General features: G+C 52.4%; 1 protein-coding gene across 1 annotated transcript in view; it reads right to left on the reverse strand.

Moving 5' to 3' along the window:
* Positions 1 to 5,900: 5,900 nt before the first annotated feature.
* SLC9A1 (solute carrier family 9 member A1) overlaps positions 5,901 to 18,439 on the reverse strand; it is a 61,412-nt gene continuing 48,873 nt past the window's right edge. Inside the window, exons 3-12 of the mRNA XM_049878411.1 lie at positions 15,786 to 16,036; positions 14,328 to 14,545; positions 13,086 to 13,288; positions 11,374 to 11,463; positions 10,792 to 10,862; positions 10,499 to 10,672; positions 10,134 to 10,248; positions 9,839 to 9,940; positions 8,410 to 8,482; positions 5,901 to 7,805 (exon numbers count right to left, since the gene is read on the reverse strand). Of these exons, the coding sequence (XP_049734368.1) occupies positions 7,468 to 7,805; positions 8,410 to 8,482; positions 9,839 to 9,940; positions 10,134 to 10,248; positions 10,499 to 10,672; positions 10,792 to 10,862; positions 11,374 to 11,463; positions 13,086 to 13,288; positions 14,328 to 14,545; positions 15,786 to 16,036 (1,635 nt within the window). The 3' untranslated portion in view covers positions 5,901 to 7,467. The remainder of the gene's footprint in view (positions 7,806 to 8,409; positions 8,483 to 9,838; positions 9,941 to 10,133; positions 10,249 to 10,498; positions 10,673 to 10,791; positions 10,863 to 11,373; positions 11,464 to 13,085; positions 13,289 to 14,327; positions 14,546 to 15,785; positions 16,037 to 18,439) is intronic.

The raw sequence follows: 18,439 nt of genomic DNA on the forward strand, positions 1-18,439 counted from the left end.
GGGCCTTATGACTTGGAAGTGACTCTAGCAGAAAAAGATGCTGTATGGAGCCTCTGACAAGCTCAAAAAAAGGGGTCATGGTACAATACTGCCCCTTATGGCTTTGGATTAAGTTATACCCTTTTCTTCCCAAAACTACTATCTATTAAAAAAGAAACAACAGCTCGTAGCTCACAACTGGACCTGGTAGAGACTGAATGCCTGACCATGGGATACCAAATGACCCATGCAGCCAGAATAGGGTACTACCTGATCCACCTAATCATAAAATTGGACATGCATTCTATTATTAATAGTATATATGAGATCAGGTCTGAGCAGGTCCAGAAGGCACAAGGAAATTACATGAGCAGGTGGCCCAAATTCCCATGGTACCCACTCTTATTGCTGCACTGCTTCTTCAACCCACACTTGGAAAAGTTGCTATGACCAATTATCGCAGAAGGAAAAGCAAAGACATGATTTGTAAATGCATTTGCATGGTATGTTGGCACCGGTCACAAATAGACAACTGCTGCATTATAGCCCCACTCATGGTGTCCCTTGAAGGCTAAGTAAAGATGTCACCTTGAAGACTAAGGTGTGCCTGACCCAAGCCATGGTGTTTTCAATCTCCTCCTACGCATGTTAAAGCTGGACAATGAATAAAGATCGAAGAAGAACTGATGCCTTTGAACTGTGATGTTGGAGAAGAAATATTGAATAAACCATGGACTGTCAAAAGAACGAACAAATCTGTCTTGGACGAAGTACAGACAGAATGCTCCTTAGAAGCAACGATGGCGAGGCTACGTCTCACACACTTTGGACATGCTGTCAGGAGGAATCAGTCCCTGGGGAAGGACATCATGCTTGGTAGAGGGTCAGCAAAAAAGAGGAAGACCCTCAAGGAGATGGATTAACACAGTGGCTGCAACAATAGGCTTAACTATAACAACAACTGTGAGGATGCTGTAGGACCAGGCAGTGTTTTGTTCTGTTGTACACAGTGTTGCTATGGTGCCAACTCGATGGCACCTAACAACAACAACATGGTGTCCCTGAAAGACTATCTCTGAAGGGCTATCTTCTCAGTGGGCAAAACTTCTGGTTATATTGATTGTCCACTTTGCATGGAAAGGGATATGGTCTGAAGTACAGATCTACATTGATTCATGAGCAGTGGCTAACAAGTAGGCTAGCTGGTCAGAGACTTTAAAAGAACAAGATTGGAAGATGAGTGGCAAGGAGGCCTTAGGGAGAATATATGGATGGACTACTTGAAATGGGCTGTGAAACAATATTTAACCCACACAAATGCCCTGAGAGGGCATCCACTGTGAAGAAGGCTCTCAAAATCAGATAAATAAGATGACCCATCCTATAGATGTTAACTTCTTTCCCTAGCAACCCTGGTTCTTGTTCAGTGGGCCCATATACAAAATGGCCATGGAGGCAGGGGTAGGGGCTTTGCATGGCATGGTAGTCAGAATAACGCACCCTCCCCCTCCACCAAAGATGTCTTGGGACCTGTGAACGTATTACATGTTATATGGCAAAGGGTAAATTATGGCAGCAGATGGGATTAAGGTTGCCAATCAACTGACCCTAAAATAGGGAGATTATTTTGGATTATCTGGTGGGTTCAATGTAATCACAGGGTCTTTAAATGTGGGAAAGGGAGGCAGGAGAGTCAGTACCAGAGTGATGTGATGTGAGAAAGACTGCACTGGCCATTGCTGGCTTTGGATGGAAGGGTGGGGGGACCACGAGCCAAGGGATGCAGGAAGCATCTAGAAGCTGGAAAAGGCAAAAAAATGAATTCTCTCCTAGAGCCTCCAGAATTGAATGCAGCCTTGCTGACACCTTGATTTTAGCCCCACAAGACCTATTTTGTACTTCTGATCTCCAGAACTATAATAAATTTGTGTTATTTTAAGGCACTAAGTTTGTAGCAATTTGTTACAGTAGTCACAGAAAACTAATATATAGGGGCTCAACAAATTTTCCTCACCAAATCTGATCTGTCAACTGCCATTGCGGAACGTCCAAGCTGCCAACAGCAAAGGCCAAGCTGAGTTCCCTATATGGCACCATTTCCTGGGGCAGTGGTTCTTAAAGGTGGTTCAGAGACCCATGGGAGTCCCCAAGACCCCTTCAGGGGGTTGGTGAGATCAAAGAAGCCCCTGGTGGCAAAAATGGTTAAGCGCTTGGCTGTTAACCGAGAAGTTTGTGATTCAAGTCCAACCAGAGGCACCTGGCCATGTTCTTCAAAAAAATCAGCCATTGAAAATCTTATGGAGCACAGTCCTACTCTGATATGCATGGTGTCCCTGTGAATCGGGGTTGACTCAATGGCAACTGGTTTTATTTATTTATTTTTTTTTTGTGAGGTCAAAACTATTTTCATATTAATACTAAGACATTCTTTGCCTCTTTCACTGTCACTCTCTCACCAGTGTACAGTGGAATTTTCCAGAGGCTACGTGATATGTGTATAACAGACTAAATGCCAAAGCAGATTTGAGAATCCATCTACTATTCAGCCACACTTTAAAGAGATTTGTAAAAATGTTAAGTAATGCCACTCTTCTCACAATTTTTGTTTTCGAAATGTTATTTTTCATCAAAATATTATGTTTATATTAACGTGTAATGGGTAGGAGTCCTGGTGGCTCAGTGGTTAAATGCTCGGCCACTAACCAAAAGGTTGGTGGTTCGAACCCACCAGCCATTGCATGGGAGAAAGGTGTGTCAGTCTGCTTCCGTAAAGATTACAGCCTTGGAAACACTATGGGGCAGTTCTACTCTGCCCTTTGGGTCACTAAGAGTCGGAAATGACTCGACGGCATGGGTATGGAATGGTTTATTAACTTTAAATATTTTAAAACTTTAAATTCTAATCCAGTAAAATATCAACAGGTATAACCTACAAAAACAAAAACACTTGGCGTTTTCAACGATTTTTAAGAATGTAAAGGGCTCCTGAGACCACAAGTTTGAGAACCACTGACCAGCTAGCCACTTATTGGCAGGTTGATCACACGGACCCGTTTTTCATGAAGGGAGCAGTTATTTGTCCTCGTGGTAATATGTATATCTGAGAGGGATTTGCCTTCCCTGCCAGCAATGCTGCCACCAGTACGATTTCTGGACTTTACAGAATGCCTCATTTATCACTACGCCATGCCACACACTGCCTACCTACAACCAATAATTCATTTGACGGTGAAGGACATACAGCAGTCGTTCTCACCCATGGAATGCCCTGGTGTTACAATGTGCCTAGAAGCAGTTGAATGAATAGTCTGTTGAAGGCATTAACGCTCCAGCTATGAGACGACACCCTGCAAGGTTGGGCTGTTGGCGGGCAGGATGCAGTATGTGCTTGAAATCAGTGGCCAATATACATGCTACCTCATAGCTGAAATGCATGGGTCGAGGGACCAAGGGGGAGATGGGAATGACTCCTCTATTATTCCAAAAAATCGAATAGAAGAGTTTTTTCTTTCCATCTCCTCAACTTTGCATTCAGTGGGTGTAGAAGCCCTACTCCCCAAAGGAGGAATGCTACCTCCAAAGTATGACTGAATTGATACCACTCCACGTAAGACTTTGTTTCCCCTGTTGGGGACATGAGTTTTTTACCCACAGGACGAGAACGAATGCTGAGGGGCAAAAGGAAAGGCTCTGCTAGATGCTGTTTCCCCTCTAAATCCCCCTCCACCGGCAAGCTGGCCTGCATGGACTTCACCGCTGAGGCTCCTTTCCCCTCTGGCTTCTGGCAGGGGCAGGGGCTGTGTTCTGCTACCTATGGGCAGTCCCTCTCCCATAGTTACAGCTCTCACCTGTAACAGCTCCCTCCTCTTGCCCTTTCAGGTCTGGGGGTTTGTAATATAGTGGGAGCCCCACTAGGTTCCATCCTGGTAGGTTCTTTTAACCTTGCCCCCCCGCCAAACAAACTCACTGCCCTCAAGTCAGTTCTGACTCATAGTGACCCTGTAGGACAGAGTAGAACCGCCCCATAGGATTTCCAAGGCTTTAATCTTTACGGAAGCAGACTACCACATCTTTCTCCTGTGGAATGGCTGGTGGGTTCGAACCACTGACCTTTGGTTAGAAGCCATGCACTTAACCACTGTGCCACCAGGGCTCCTCTAACCCTGCCCATACCTCTGCAAATAATCCCTTAGTTGAAGGTTCCTTGCAGGGCTTTGACTGTGTTCATTCCAGCTAGATCTTGTTAGAAATGCAAATTTTTAAACAGGGGTTGGAACCAGAATGAACTGGTTTGAAGCCCTGGTTCTTTGGCTTCCCTTTGCTTCCTGCTGGGACATCAGTTGAGATGGGAACGGACAATATAAAAAAAAAAGGTCCGTCCCTAATCCTTTTGGCACTGCCTACTTCAGATTTTGTCAATCAATCAAATCAGTTCTGTACACAGGCCCCAGACTGAGCAAAGGAGATGCTTTCCAGGATAGCCCAAGTTCAAAGGGAGCCTGGAGTGTGTACCCAGGCCCCACTGCCCTCTGGTGGTCAGCTCCTGGAAATGCACCACGGGGGGGGGGGTCCAACCTCTACTTAACCCTTTCATGGATCATGGGCTATATATGCCTGTGTTACATTCTCCACCCCTGGAGATTTACTGGCAGGCATTTGAGCCATTTTAGTACGTTCTGGTGTCATGGCAGATATTGGTGCAACTGCTTAAAGAAGAAGTTGGTCTGCACCACATTGAGTGTTGAGAGCCATTCTTACGAGGGGATGCTTTTCGCAGGAGTGATTGTGTGAAACTTGTGTCTTTTGGCTTCTGTACAGAGAGATAAGGCTTGCAAGTATGTTTACTATTTCCTTTGTGTTATTGGGAAGGTGCGGTTAGCAGCATTTGGAAATATTCAAGTAAATGAGTTAATTTTTGGGTGCAGTTTGTGATGCAGGTCCTAGGTCATGGGACTGCTATGTCCTGCATGTGTGGTGTGCCTCACAGAACATGGTACCAACATGGCCCACTCTAAATCAAACCAATAATTACGCACAGCAAGTGCAATGTTCATTTAGTATTTTGTGTGTATTTTTGGAAAGTTGAGTAAGATATTTGACAGCTCAAGTGTAACCAGGAAGTGCGACATGTCACGGGGCCAATATGTCCTGCATGTCTGATGTGCTTCATGGAACACGGGATACATCCCACTTGCGACTGGCATCCCATCTTTTCAAATAATAAAAAACTACCAACAAACAATGATTCAGCATCCATTAGTGAAAAAACAGCATCACCAAAAAATTTCCCCAAAAAATCATCCATGAAAGGGTTAACTAAGCCCATTGGGTGCCCCATTGTGCTGAGCCCATTACACACCCAAGCATATTTCATTCAGGGGTTTTGTCCTCATTTTACAGGTGAGAACACAAGCCCAGAGACTTGAACGACTTTCCACCATCCTTGGTATCAAGACTATAATCTTAACCGTGGACTACAAGGCCCCAGCCACACCTGCCTTTTCTCAGAGCCTAGGGCCTTCGCAGGTGCAGCTCTAGTCTGGATTATTTTGGAACTTTCTGGAACTTTCTTCACCTGGTTAACCTTGGCTTATCTTTCAGGCCTCTTCTACGATATTACTTACTCAGGAAAGTTCTCCTCCTCCTCCCCTACCCCTATTATTCCCTCTCACCATACCCTGCACTCTTCCTTCAAATACTACATGCGTTTGATGATACTGTTTGATGACTTGCTCTTCTCCACTAGAATGAAAGCTCCTAAGGGCAGGGAGCATCTTGCTTTGCTCACTGCTGCATCTTTGGAGCCTGGCACATGGTGATAACCACCCCAGAAGCTGATATTTATTGTGTTTCTCTGTGTCAGCCACTGAGCTAAGCACTTCGGGCCCCCAGGCCACCTTCCTCCCCAAAGCCCCTGGCCCCCAAGAAGCAGTCCTCAAGTCTATTAAAAACTCACACTGATTTATTAGAATATGAAAAAGATTCCGTTTCTTCTGTACAGGCAGGCGGCAGAGCAACAGCAGCTGTGGTGGCTTTGTACACGGTTGTCAACGTCATCCTTGCATGGTGACTCCTGCCAGAAACAGCACTTGCAGGGAGACGGGGTGGACCCACTGCCCAGTCTACTGGGAAGAGGGACACTCTGACTATTGCACGATCCTGGGAAGGGGATGCCCTGGGGAGGAACAGCAGACACCAATAGGCCTGGGCCTGGCCCAGGTGGGACGGGGAGTATGTGCCAGTGAGCAAAGGCCTCTGGGGGCCTAGGACTCTGCCCAACCCACCATCCCTGGCTGAGGCAGATCCTCGGGGGAGAAGGTCTCCTCTGAGGACCGGGCTCCACAGCAAGCTGGGTGTGGGTGTACATAAAAGGAAGAATTCCAGGGACCAACCTGGGGGTGGGGACGTGAGAAAGAACAGGCTCAAGAACAAAGGTGCCAGAAGGCCCAGCATCTGTGAAATGATTTGGGAGGCAGGGAGGTCACTTCTGAAACCAGAATCATTTGGGTCTTAGTTGAAAGCCCAGGAGGAAGAGGACAGATTTGTGGGGAGGGTGCTGGACACACAGGCACAGATGAGTAGGGGTAATTCTCTGGTGCAAGAGGAGTGAGTTACAGGGGAAAGCTCTGGTAAGACAGGGGTATAAAAATGTTTAAAAAACAGGAGTGCCCTCTGTGCAAACAAAATCATACATGGAGGAGTGAACAAATAAAACAGAAAGGTAGGACGTTCTAGAGCCCCCTGACAGCCCCTCCCCTGGCAGTAGGCCCTGAAGAGCCTGTGGCACCGGCAGGAACACAGGGTGGAAAGCTCTGAGTTCGTCACCTCACTGTCCAAAGTGCCCCAGCTCCAGCCAGAGCAGCTCAGGGCTGCCCTCATTCCACAGCTCTGAGTGAGGACAGGTAGGGTGGCTGGGTGGGTGGCAGAGCTGGCAGCAGTAGAGTGGCCCTGCCATGGATAAACAATCCCTCACTCGGCCACATTCCTGGTGCCCTAGTGTTTCCCCTGTGAAGGAGGACCTGGCCTAGGCCAAGGGAGGCCTCAGCTCCTTCCCTTCCTAGGTGGGAAAAGGCTGAGCCAGAGGCTCTTTGGTTAGAATCTAAGATTGGCTTGAATGAGGAGGCTGGTGGAGTGGTGTGGGGGCAAGGAACAGACTCCGAGGCCTGGAAAACTCTGAGGAGAGGCCTCTAGTCTGGGTATGGGAGAGCGCCTGGATCCAGGTGGGCGCAGGGGTGGGTCTGCCTCACCAGCCCCAGCAGTTCTGCCAGATGGATTGGGAAGGCAGTTATGGGGGTGGAAGGCCGCTTCCCGGGAGGCTGGGGGAAGCCGTGCTGCGACGGGGGCTGTGGGCCCAGCTGCCATGCGGTGGGGGTGGGGCAGGGCCAGCCTAGGTCAGGTAGGGCGAGGGGAGCCCCCCGGCTCCCCCAGCAGCAGCTGCTCTGGTGGGAGAGTCTGTGGTGGGGCGGGCACTGCCCACTGGCCCTGGTGTTACTGCCCCTTGGGGATGAAGGGCTCTCCCTCCCCAGGCTCAGGATGAGGGCCTGGGTCACTGAGGCAGCGTTGTATTCTCTGGGAACTGGGACTGTCACTGGGCCCAGGGGTGAAGACTTCATCGGTGCCTGGAGATGGGGGCTCCTTGGTCCGCATCACAATGCCCCCGTCGTCATCCTCATCTTCCTCAGCCAGCCTCTCAGGATCCCGGCTCAGCCCCATGACCTTGCCCTTCAGCTCCTCGTTCACCAGGTCCACAGACTCCGGTGACTGTGGGGAGGCTGGGTCGATGGTGATGACAGGCAGATCTGCCTTTGGCTCATAGGCCAGGGGGTCTGGGGACCAAGAAGAGCAGGGCACAGGCTGGGTTCTGCCCCTGAGCTCTGCCAGCCTCCGCCCCCCACCTGCAAGATGTCTCCCCTCAGCCCAGCCAGCCAGCCACAGAACCTCCCTGTGATCACAGTGGTCTGATATGCTTCAGGATGACTTCTCCATGAGCCTTTTCCCCTCGGATGGGATCTCAAAGGTAGGACTGCGTTCCCCTCCTCAGACCAGGCACCCCCATGGAGTGTCCCTCCTCAGATGAAGAATTAGGTCTCCTTCCTGGATCACTGTCTGCCCCAGGGCCCAGGCCTGGAGAAGGTCTGCCCGCGTTTCCCCCACATGTGCTGGGGATCCAAGTGGTATAAAGCCATCCTGTCTCCCCGTTTGCATCCGCAGCCTTAATGTGAAAAGGACCTCTGTCTCTGGGAATGGCAGCAGGGCCATTCTTCTGCCCCCTGCTTCTGCCAACCCCACCTGATGTGGAAGCTCCTGGCTTGGAGAGAGGCCCATCCTTCCTGCTGGCTCTCTGAGGCCTGTGCCTGTTGCAGCCTCAGGAGGCCATGACAATGACAACCCAGCCCAAGGCCCTTCTCTGGCACCCCCGCCCCGCCTTACCTGAGCCGATGCGGGCCCGAGACATGGTGGGTGAGTCCAGCTTGTGGGGAGGCACTGTCAGGTAGTTATTGATCTGATAGATAAAGATCAGACCAGGTAAGTGGGGGTGGCGGGGTGGGAGAGGCCCTTCTGGACCGTACCAGAGCTGCATCCTCACCCACCTTTGGGGTACTCTTTCCCCTACGCATAGAGCACCTTCTCTGAGGTGCCTGTTACCTCGATGGCAGTTGCTCATCAGACTGCCTCTACGTGCACCTGTGCCTTAAAAGTTAGGCCTTCCCGAGGGCTTGTCCCAGGCTCTCCCTGGGCGCCTGGCCTGCCTCTTCTACAGAGGCATTGCCCAGTCTCTAGCTCCTTCCCGCAGCTGCCCCCAGGTTCCAGATCCAGAAAGGCAACTTGGTGGTGAAAACATGTGCTTGGAAGGCCACAGACATCTAAAATCCAGCATGTCAGCACTCAGCCCCACTACGTATCTTCCCTCAAAACCTTGTTCCACCTCCCACAGCCCCTATCGCAGCCAAGGACCCCATTACTGCCAGCTGCCCCAATCAGAGCCTAGACATGACCCCTGACTCCTCTTCCCTCAGCCCCACCTCAAGCGAGTGACCAAGTCTTGCTAGTCCCACCTCCTAAATGTCCCCTGAATCTCTGCTCCATCTCCCCTGCCACGCCCTAATCCAGCCCCGCCCCATGTCACTCCCTTGCTTTGGCCCTCATGGCTCTCTGTGCCCTTAGGATAAAGCCCAAACCTTAGCACTACTCACAAGCCTCCTGGAACCCGGACCCCTTGGTTTCTAGAACAGGTCATGTTCTACAACTGGGGACTTGTGTGCACGCTCTTCCTGCTGCCTGTACCTCCCTCTGCTCACATTCCCTTCCCCTGGGCTCTCGCTCCTAAGCTTACCCTGACTGCTTCCCCGGTCTGCGTGCTCCCGGCCCCCTACACTTTCCCTTTCCTGCTTGGGCCACTGCATGAGAAGTTCCATAAGGGGAGTGACTGGGATGATTCACTGCTGAACCCCATCCTAGTGCTTGGCACCCAGGAAACACTCAACAAATGATTCCTGAATAAATAAATAAATGCACACATGCACCCTGATCTGTGACTTTGGGGAGGTCCCTTCCCCCGGGCCTTAACCTTTTCATTGGTGAATGAGGAGGTTGGACAGGGCACATGGACAGGCTCTTCTAGCTCAGATTCTAAGAGACGACAAAGGGACCCTGGCCTCTCTGTTGCTCTGAGTGGGAATGAGGTGGGCCCAGGCTCCCTGGAGCCACCCTGGGGCTCAGCCTCCACAGTAAAGGAGGCCAGAAAAAGATTAGCATGGCCCTTTCCTCAAAGGGGCTTGGTGCTGGTAGTGGTGGGTGCAGGAAGAGAAAAGCCCAGATCTCAGAGAATGGCAGGAGCCAGCTCTAGTCCTGGACACACCTTCTGCTCCAGTTGCCGGGCCTTCTGTCTCCGGAGCAGCATCTGGTTCCAGGCCTCCTCGTAGGGGTCTGCCACCAGCGTGTGTCTGTTATAGGACCGCAGCTGTAGGAGGAACAGCTGTCAGGGCAGGGACCAGTAGCTGGGCCTGGAGGGGCCAGGGCCTGGGGCTCTGGAGTGGTGGCTAGGTGCATGTGCAGGAGAGGGCTGGAGGGAAGTGAGGTGGAGGGCTCCTCCCTTCTGGCGCAAAGAAGCTGGCACAATGCGTGGGGAGCTGAGCCAGCGAGCAGGCCCTCACCCGCTGCCTGGTCTTCTGCAAGTTGTTCCTCAGGATTTTGCGAATCTCCTCCTCCTTGTCCTTGGACAATGCTGGCAGGATACGTTCGGCAGGCAGGGCCTTGGGGTGGATGTTCCTAGGACAACAGGGCCCAGGTTAGATCCCCAAGAAAATTGTGACCCTGGTGCCTGCTGGGCTGGGCCAGAAGGTCAGCCCTGGGGGTGGCTGGAGTGGGTGAGCAGGCCTCAGGCCCTCAGTGTGGCATCTGACAAATGACAGCAGTGCCTTGCTCACTGCCCTCCACCCCCAGGGGCTGCGTTCCAGGCTGGGGTCAAGGGACTGACATGTGGGTGCCAAAGTTGCCCAGGCTGGCCACTGACACTCACTGCATGGAGACAGTAGAGACAGCGGAGGGAATCTTGCCCATGCCTCCACTTTCCACCAGCTCAATAGCCTGCTTCATCTCCATCTTGTGGTAGAAGGCGATGAGCTGGGGCTCCTTGGAGCGCTCACCAGCTATCAGACACTTCTTCACATACTTCTTATTAAACCGGTTGAGCCTGGAGGGAGAAGGAAGGAGATGGATGGAGCCAGATTCTAAAGGTGGGGGGACACCCAGGCCCCAGGAGACCCTTACCTGCCCCTCCCCACCCACCTGCCCACCAGGGCTGCCACCTACTTGTCTTTCCAGTGGTGGTGGCCATAGTGGCCACAGATGTCCTCGATGCCTGTCAGAAGGTGGTCCAGGAACTGAAACGGGCCCAGGGCCAGGTCAAGCCTCACAATTGGTTTCCCTCCCCTTCTAAGACCTCTGAATAGGTACTCCTCAACCTCCCACTCTAACTACAGCTTTGCTCAGTCCAGCAGTTCCAGAAGTAGCCAGGAGGTGGCGCATACACCTCACTTATCCTGAATCCAAGTGGGAAGGATGCCCTGAGTGTCTCAAACCCTCTGCCACTGGCCACCTGCTGACCCCTGCCTCCTTTTCTGAACTCATCTGTGCCCAACTGCCTGGAATAGGTTCCATCAAGAGTCAGATCCTTCCTCAGGGTCCCAGTTGCTCATACCATGCTTTCCCTATGGCTAGACCTTGGTGAAACTGAGCCAGGTGGCCTCAAGGGGCCCAGGGATCCTCCCAGCATTAGATAAGGGAGAAGGGGGCTGACTGAGGGCATAGACATGAGGCCTAGCTGCTACCAGCCCCTAAGCCTCCTTCTACAGCCGAGGAGAAGCTCCTGAACCTAGCCCCAGCTTCCAGTACCTGTGTGTGGATCTCCTCATTGATGGAGCGCTTTGTTTCTTGCTTTTTCTTCACAGCCAACAGGTCTACCAGGGGCCGAATGGTCATGCCCTGGGGGGCAGGTGGGTGTCAGCTACTCCAGTTCTGCTACCCTGGAAAGAGGCTGCACAGCCTCCCACCTCCCCAAGGCCTCTGAAGCTGGGAAGCCCTCTCTGCTCTGAGGCCCCCAATCTCCCAGGGCCCAAGGGTGTTAGAGCTCCCCAACCCCCATCGCAGGGCTATGTAAAGGCAGGTCCTTAAGGCCTGCTTCTTCCTAGAGATGCAGCCAGAGGCTTGACAGTCCATTCAGCAGAATGACGCTCACACCAGTCATCTAGTCCAGGCTAGAGGTCAGAGGGCCTGGGTTCAAGTGAGGGCCTGGGTTCAAGTGCAGACTCCATCACAAACTCATTCTGCAACCCCAAGGAAGTCAGACCTGGGAGACAGGGAGAACCACCTCTGCTCTGCCTCCCTCACAGGGCTGCTGGGAGGACCTAGTGATAACCTACCATGTGCCAGGCCCAGGTGTCAGTATTTGACTAGTCTTTGTTCTTCAATACCTACAATAACCCTGAGAAGTAAGTCTTTTCATTGTCCCATCTTGCAGATGAGAAAACTGAGGCTCAGCGAGGTTAAGTAACCTCCTAAGGTCCCACAGAAGGGGTAGAGCCAGAATTGAAACCCAGGCAGGCTGGCTCTGAGGGAGGCCCCACCTCAATGCTGTCTTCTATGAAAGCAGGCTTGGAAAACCATTGGCATATACAATTTCAAAGTCAAGGCGATATTTGTAAAGAAAGCAGGACAAAAGAGGCAGCCCTCTCTCCTTTAAAAAGAGAGAACATAAGCTCAGCCCCACAAGGTTTCCGCTACATTTTTTCCTCGTGAGAAGGCGAAGGCATGTCCCATCTAGGGCTTTGCAAGATTGGTGTCCAGGAAAAATGGAAGGGATGGCAGAGATACGGAGGCCTGGAGAGAGCATTTCTTACTTTCCCAAGGTCGCAGTCAGGTGAGGTGGAACAATTTATACCATCCCAGGCTGGGCTACCTTGGAGACTTTGGTAGGCAGGGGTGGGGAGGAACCTGGGCTAAGCCTGGGTCATTTAAATGCACAGAGATCCCAGACCAGCAGGCTGGAGGGATTCTTAGGGATCATCTAGTCCAGTCCCCTCACTTCACAGATGTGAAACTGAGACCTAGAGATGGGAGGGTCTTTCAGACAAAGCAGCAGAGCTGGGGTTCAATCCAGGACTCTTGCTGTTTGGCTCAGTGGGCTTTCCAGTTCCCCATGCTGTGCTATTATTCCCAGCTTACAGATGTAGACTGAGATTCTAAGATAGCAAGTCACTTGCCTAAGGCCCACAGTGAGTTAGTTGGTGGCAAAGTCAGATCTTGGGCCTGCTGGCTCTCATCTACTTCTCTCAATGCTTCCTGGGTTCCTAGTCTGAGTTGGGCTGCATTCTAGTTACTTCATTTTCTGCCGTACACTTCACAATGACTCATTATCACAATTCCCACTTTACAGCTAAGGAAACTGAGGCCCAGAAAGGGGGAGAGGCTTGCCCAAGGTCACACAGCCAGTTAGGGGTTGAGCTGGGACTAGAACCCATGGCCCCCTTTTGGGTCATGTACATTGTTCTCAAGGACTCAGAGTCAGGATCCCCAAGGCAGGGGCCTACTGCACCCTGGCCCAGCACCTGCACAAAGACGGTGAAGAAGATGACGGTGATGATGGCAGTGAGGAACAGGTCACACATGGGGAAGTGCTTCTTGTCCAGGAGGTAGCCCAGGGAGAAGGCGATGGCCCCTCGCAGGCCCCCATAGGCGATGATGAACTGGTCCTTAGGGCTCAGCTTCACTATGCGGAACTTGTTGATGAACCAGGTCAGGCCCAGCACTCCTGCCAGGGAGCGGGGAGATGAGGGGTCAGCCTGTCCTCAGCCCTTCCTGACTTCTACATCAGCGACTTCTTCTTTGCTTGGCCAGGAGGCCTCCACTATCAAGCCCACCCAGCTTATTCACTCAGTTCCTGGGTCCCTCAGCTCAGGGTGCTCCGAACACCTCAATCCAAGAGCCAAGTGGATCCTTAAGGGGGAGTCACATAGCCCAGCACTTTCCCCACTTTAGAGGAATCAGAGAGGCTCCAGTGGCCACAGGTAGGGGGAGGGCAGAGAGAGAAAACAAGATTGGCCATGAGTGGATACTTGTTAAATATAACGGGTCATGGGAGATGATTACCCTATTCTCTTCACTTTTCTATGTGTTTGAAATTTTCCATAATAAAAAGCCTTTAAAAATGCAGAGCCCTGGGTCCAATCTCAACCCACAGAACAAGAATCTTGGAGGATGAGGCCTGGGAATCCAGAGGTATGTCAAGGAACGGTGATACCCAGTCAGGCCTGGGGGCACAGACCTAACCTGTGCTGCAGACAGGAGGTAACTGAATCCTGACAGAGGAAAGGACGGAGTCACCAAGGGGTCTGGGTAGTATAAAGGGAACCCAAGGAGCCAGGGCCCGGTCCAGCCTTGGCCCATGGCCCTATGTGCGGCCTTGGGCTGGCAGCGCATGTTTGCAAGAGGTGAAGCCGGCTGTGCCACAAGATGGCGTACAGAACACTCAGCTCAGAGTCACAACCCTGGGCTCTGGGAGCCTCAGGACCCTCTTCAAAATCCAACAGGCACAGAATCAGAGTCTCGGAGGCCCCTTCCCCCTGACACACATGACTCCATCTCTCCAGAGACCAAAGACTCTCCAGGAGCACTGGCTTCTCTCCCCTCACAGGCCCATTATGAGCCTTGGCACCACATAAGAGGAACGAGGGGAGCCCCTTCTGTCCAGCTGAGCTGGGAGCAGCCAGGAGCCAACCCCAGCTCCTCTACACACACACACACACACACACACACACACACACCTCCCCCTGCCCGGCCCGGGGCCTCACCTAGCACTCTGGCGATGAGGCAGAAGAGTAGGGTACTGATGACAAAGGTCCAGTTCCAATGGTGGGAGCCAGCCACGGTGGAGACACCAAGGAAGATGAAGATGAGGGTCTCGCTAACACTGCTCCACATCTTCAGAAAGTACTTGATGGTCGTGTGGGACTTGTGAGAGATGTTGGCTTCCACGTAGGGGCGCATCACCACTCCTGAGGCAATGAGTCTGGGGTCGGGAGGAAAGCAAGGTTCAGAGTCAAGCTGTGTCCTCCCACAGGAGGCTGACATTGCCATGACAATCAGGGATTTGCTTACCCAGCTCCTCTCCCCTATGGCTCAGATGCCCACCTCATGCTCTACACACCTGCCCTTGCTCGATCCTCCTATCAACCCCACCAAAAAAACCACAAACCAAACCCAGTGCCTTCGAGTCAATTCCGACTCGTAACAACCCTACAGGGCAGCGTAGAACTGCCCCACAGGGTTTTGGGTTTTGGTTTTTGGTCAACCCTACAGGCACAGGCATATTCTTGCATTTTTCAGATAAGTGATATGAGACTTGAAGAAATAAACCACCTTAAGACACAACAAAAGTCTGCCCAATTCCAAAGTCTGTGCCTTCTCCCCTAAGTCCCACCGCCTCTCTGCCCAACGAGAGTGAATTACATACGCCCATGGTCTCTTGGGTTTACTCCCCGAGCGAGGTGTCACCCCAAGAGTGGTCCCCACAAGAGCTGTGCTCAGGGTACAGCGAGCTTTGTTTCAAGTAGCAGCCCAGGTCCTCCACCTGGTGCCCACACCTGGGCTCTGCTCCTGCTGGCCAGGCTTCTCCGCTGTTGCCCCTAGTCTCCCAGCTCAGCCACAACTCTGTAATTCTGGTGTTCTTCCTTGGTGGGAACACCTTGACACCTCACTGCCTTTCCCAATCCTATTCTCTCCACTTCAAGACCCAGGTGAGGCCTCAGGGCCTCCAGGCCTCAGCCCATGAGACTCTGGCCTCAAAGGAAGTCTCCAGCCTCCTGCCCAGGAGTGTAGAGGGGGGATGAACATGAGTGTCTGTGTCCAGCTACAACCAAAGGACACCCTTTGAGACAGACAAAAGGAAGGAGTAGCAGCACTTAGAGTTTCCAAAAGTTTAAACTCAGTGACTTCCAGGGGCAGCCCCAGCATCTGCCCTCCCAGTCCCCTGTACTTGCCCCAACACAGGCCACTCCTGCCTCATCTGCTCCTAGCCAGAAATGTCCTCTCCAGAGCCTCCAAAGCCCACACTAAGTCCAGCAGAAGGGCTCTTCTCCTGGGAGCCTTTCCTGATGACCCTGGTCATTGAAATGGCTTCCAAGCAGGATCTAGAGATGGAGCTGGAAGCTGGGCCCTGGGGGGCTCCCTCATGACCCTACAAGCCTGGGGAATCCAAGCTGGCAGCCTGGCTGACCTAGCCCCTGCGGCCTGCAGTGCCCAGGACTCACGCCATGATGCCCGACAGGTGGAAGAGCTCGGCTGACAGGTAGGCCATGTAGCTGTAGAGGAAGACGAAGAGCGGCTCGATGACACGGATGTGGGAGGTGAATCGGGAGGTGAAGGCTGCGATGACCCCATAGACCACGCCCACAAACACCCCGCCTAGGGCCACCACGAAGAAGCTGAGGAAACCGAGGATGATGTCCACGATGCCCACGCGGTCGTAGTTGGCAAACTCCTCAAAGAGGTGGTACAGGACCTGGACGGAGAGGGCGTGCAGACAGGTTGGTGGGGAGGCTGGGACCCTGGCCCCACAACTTCCTGGCGCCCACCCAGGGTGGACCCTTCCATTGGCCATGGACCCTAGAAAAGGCCACGTGGTAGCAGAGACACCCTACTGCTGAGCAGGTCTCAAAACCACTCCTGGTGGCCAGAGGGCAAAGACTGAAGCCAAACTGCTTGGGCTGGAATTCTGGCTCTACTTGGTATCTGTATACATGTGCCGAATTACTTAACCTCCCTGTATCTCAGTTTCCCAATCTATAAAACGGGTGCATAATAGTACCAACTTCCTAGGGCTGTTATGAGGATTAAATTAGCTAATAAGATAAAGTGCTTACAGCAGCGCCTGAAGCAGTGTTGGCTAATACTGGTAGTACTGTTTGCCTCTCTCACTGCATCAGTTGGGGCAAATCATCTTCCTGTCTGGATTCCAATTTCAGCACAAACCAGGGAAAGCTGACCAAGAACTAGAAGAGGACTTCTGAACCTCTGAAGCTTTCTGGAAATACACATACTCAACTTGGACTCTCTGGAGGTAGGGTCCAGAAGTCTCTATTTAACATGCTTCCAGGTGAACGGCCAAGTTCAGATTCTATAGAACTGGAGGCTCTCTGAGGCCCTGCCATCTCCTGGGCTGGGAAGTAAATGGTAATTGCGACACTGCTGTCAGACACGTAAGTGGTACTTTGTGCACCATAGAGCCCCTAGATGATGGCTATCCCAGTCAACACTCATGACCTCCTTGTGAGGTAGGTGGCCAAGGGTGCCTGTGCCCTTGTAAACTGAGGCTCAGAGTGGTGAAGCCCGTGGCCAGAGGCCCCTAGCCAGGGAGCAGGAGAGCTGGGCCGAGAACTTGTCCCCTGACGGCTGTGGCCTGGGGCCAGCAGGCTCAGCTTTCAAGTTCTGCCCCCTGCTAGGTACTGGCTTCCTGTCTGCTTCTCCAAGTCCATTCCTAGACAGCTCTGCCAGGAAACCAGGTGGGGAGTTTCCAGGCCTGGGGAGGAGGAAGGGGACAAGGCACTGAGAGTCCCTGAGAAGAAAAACCCTCAAAACCCCTAGTTCCTGGGAAGCACCTGGAGGCAAGGCGAGTGTGGTATTAGGGTAGAGGGGTTACCTATTCCAGGACAAAGGCCTGAGACCAGGAAGATTTACTATCTGGGAAACGGAGTGCTTACACTCGCGGCCAGTGCTGAAAAGAGGGCCTGACTCAGGCCAGGCAGGTAAGGGAGCTACTGAGCACTGCTCCATGCCCGGGCTGCCTGGGCCACAGTAGTCTGGGATGCAGGGCTGGGCTCTGGTGGCAGATGGCCTCCTTAGCAGGTACGCTGTCAACCCTGGGCCACCCAACTCACTCCTGGTCTGAGGGAATTCATGGGTCCTCATGCTCCACCACATGGGCCAATGGTGTGAGCATAGAGAGTGAGACCCTCTTTTCTGGCCTGGCACTATTGTTGCTGGAACTATAGAGAGGTAAGGCAGCATAGTGGTAAGCCTTTGGGCTCTGGGCCCAGGCTGTGTGGATCTGAATCCCAGCTATGTCACTTATCAGCTAATATAACCTTGGGAAAGTAACTTAAGCTCTCAATGCCTCAGTTTCTTCATCTGGAGAAACTGCAGATAACAATACTGCCAACCTCAAGAAGTTACTGTGCAGATGAGAAAAGGCGATACGTGTTCAGACACTGGAAGCACCCAGTAAATGCCAGCGGTTACTACCATCACTGCCACTACCTTCAGGAGGCACAGCCTTGAGGCCAGAGTTGCTGGACCTAAGGTATCCACAACCTGAATCCCAGCACCCAGCTGGGAAGGGCTTCATCTTGGGCACCTTTCACGGTGGTGTCACAGAGGTTAGTGAGTGAAACTCCTAGAAGAACCCTGGAAAAATGAGAGGCTGGGTACTGAAATCCCTTTATTATGCATGGGGAAACTGAGGCTCGTGTGGTAACCTGGGGTGAGAGCCGGTGCTAGAAGAGACCAGGACCGAGGCCTGCCTGCTCAGGCCAGGCTGATGGTCTACCCACAGCCCCATGGGGAAGCTGGCACAGGGTGGGCAGAGGGACAGGGGAGGAAGAGGAAGCCAAGGTGTCACAGCCGAGCACCACTCTGTCTCTACTTTGAGGTATTGTTTCCTGAGGGTATGGGGGTGGGAGGAAGGAGCGCATGGGTGCATATGTGAGCGTGCAGTGGGTAGGCACACATGTTCTTGTGTGTTCCTGTGTGTGCAGCTGTTCTCCGAGGGGTCCAGCTAGGAGTGGGGTGGGGAGTGTTTTCACAATAGGACGTGAGCCTGTGCACACAAATCTTTGTTTCCTGAGGAAACTGGCTGGGGGGAAGGGTGTGCACAGACGTATACGGTATCTACCACATGCAGACCCTG

This window comes from Elephas maximus, chromosome 3 (genome assembly GCF_024166365.1).
Source record: "Elephas maximus indicus isolate mEleMax1 chromosome 3, mEleMax1 primary haplotype, whole genome shotgun sequence".
Lineage (NCBI taxonomy): Eukaryota > Metazoa > Chordata > Mammalia > Proboscidea > Elephantidae > Elephas > Elephas maximus.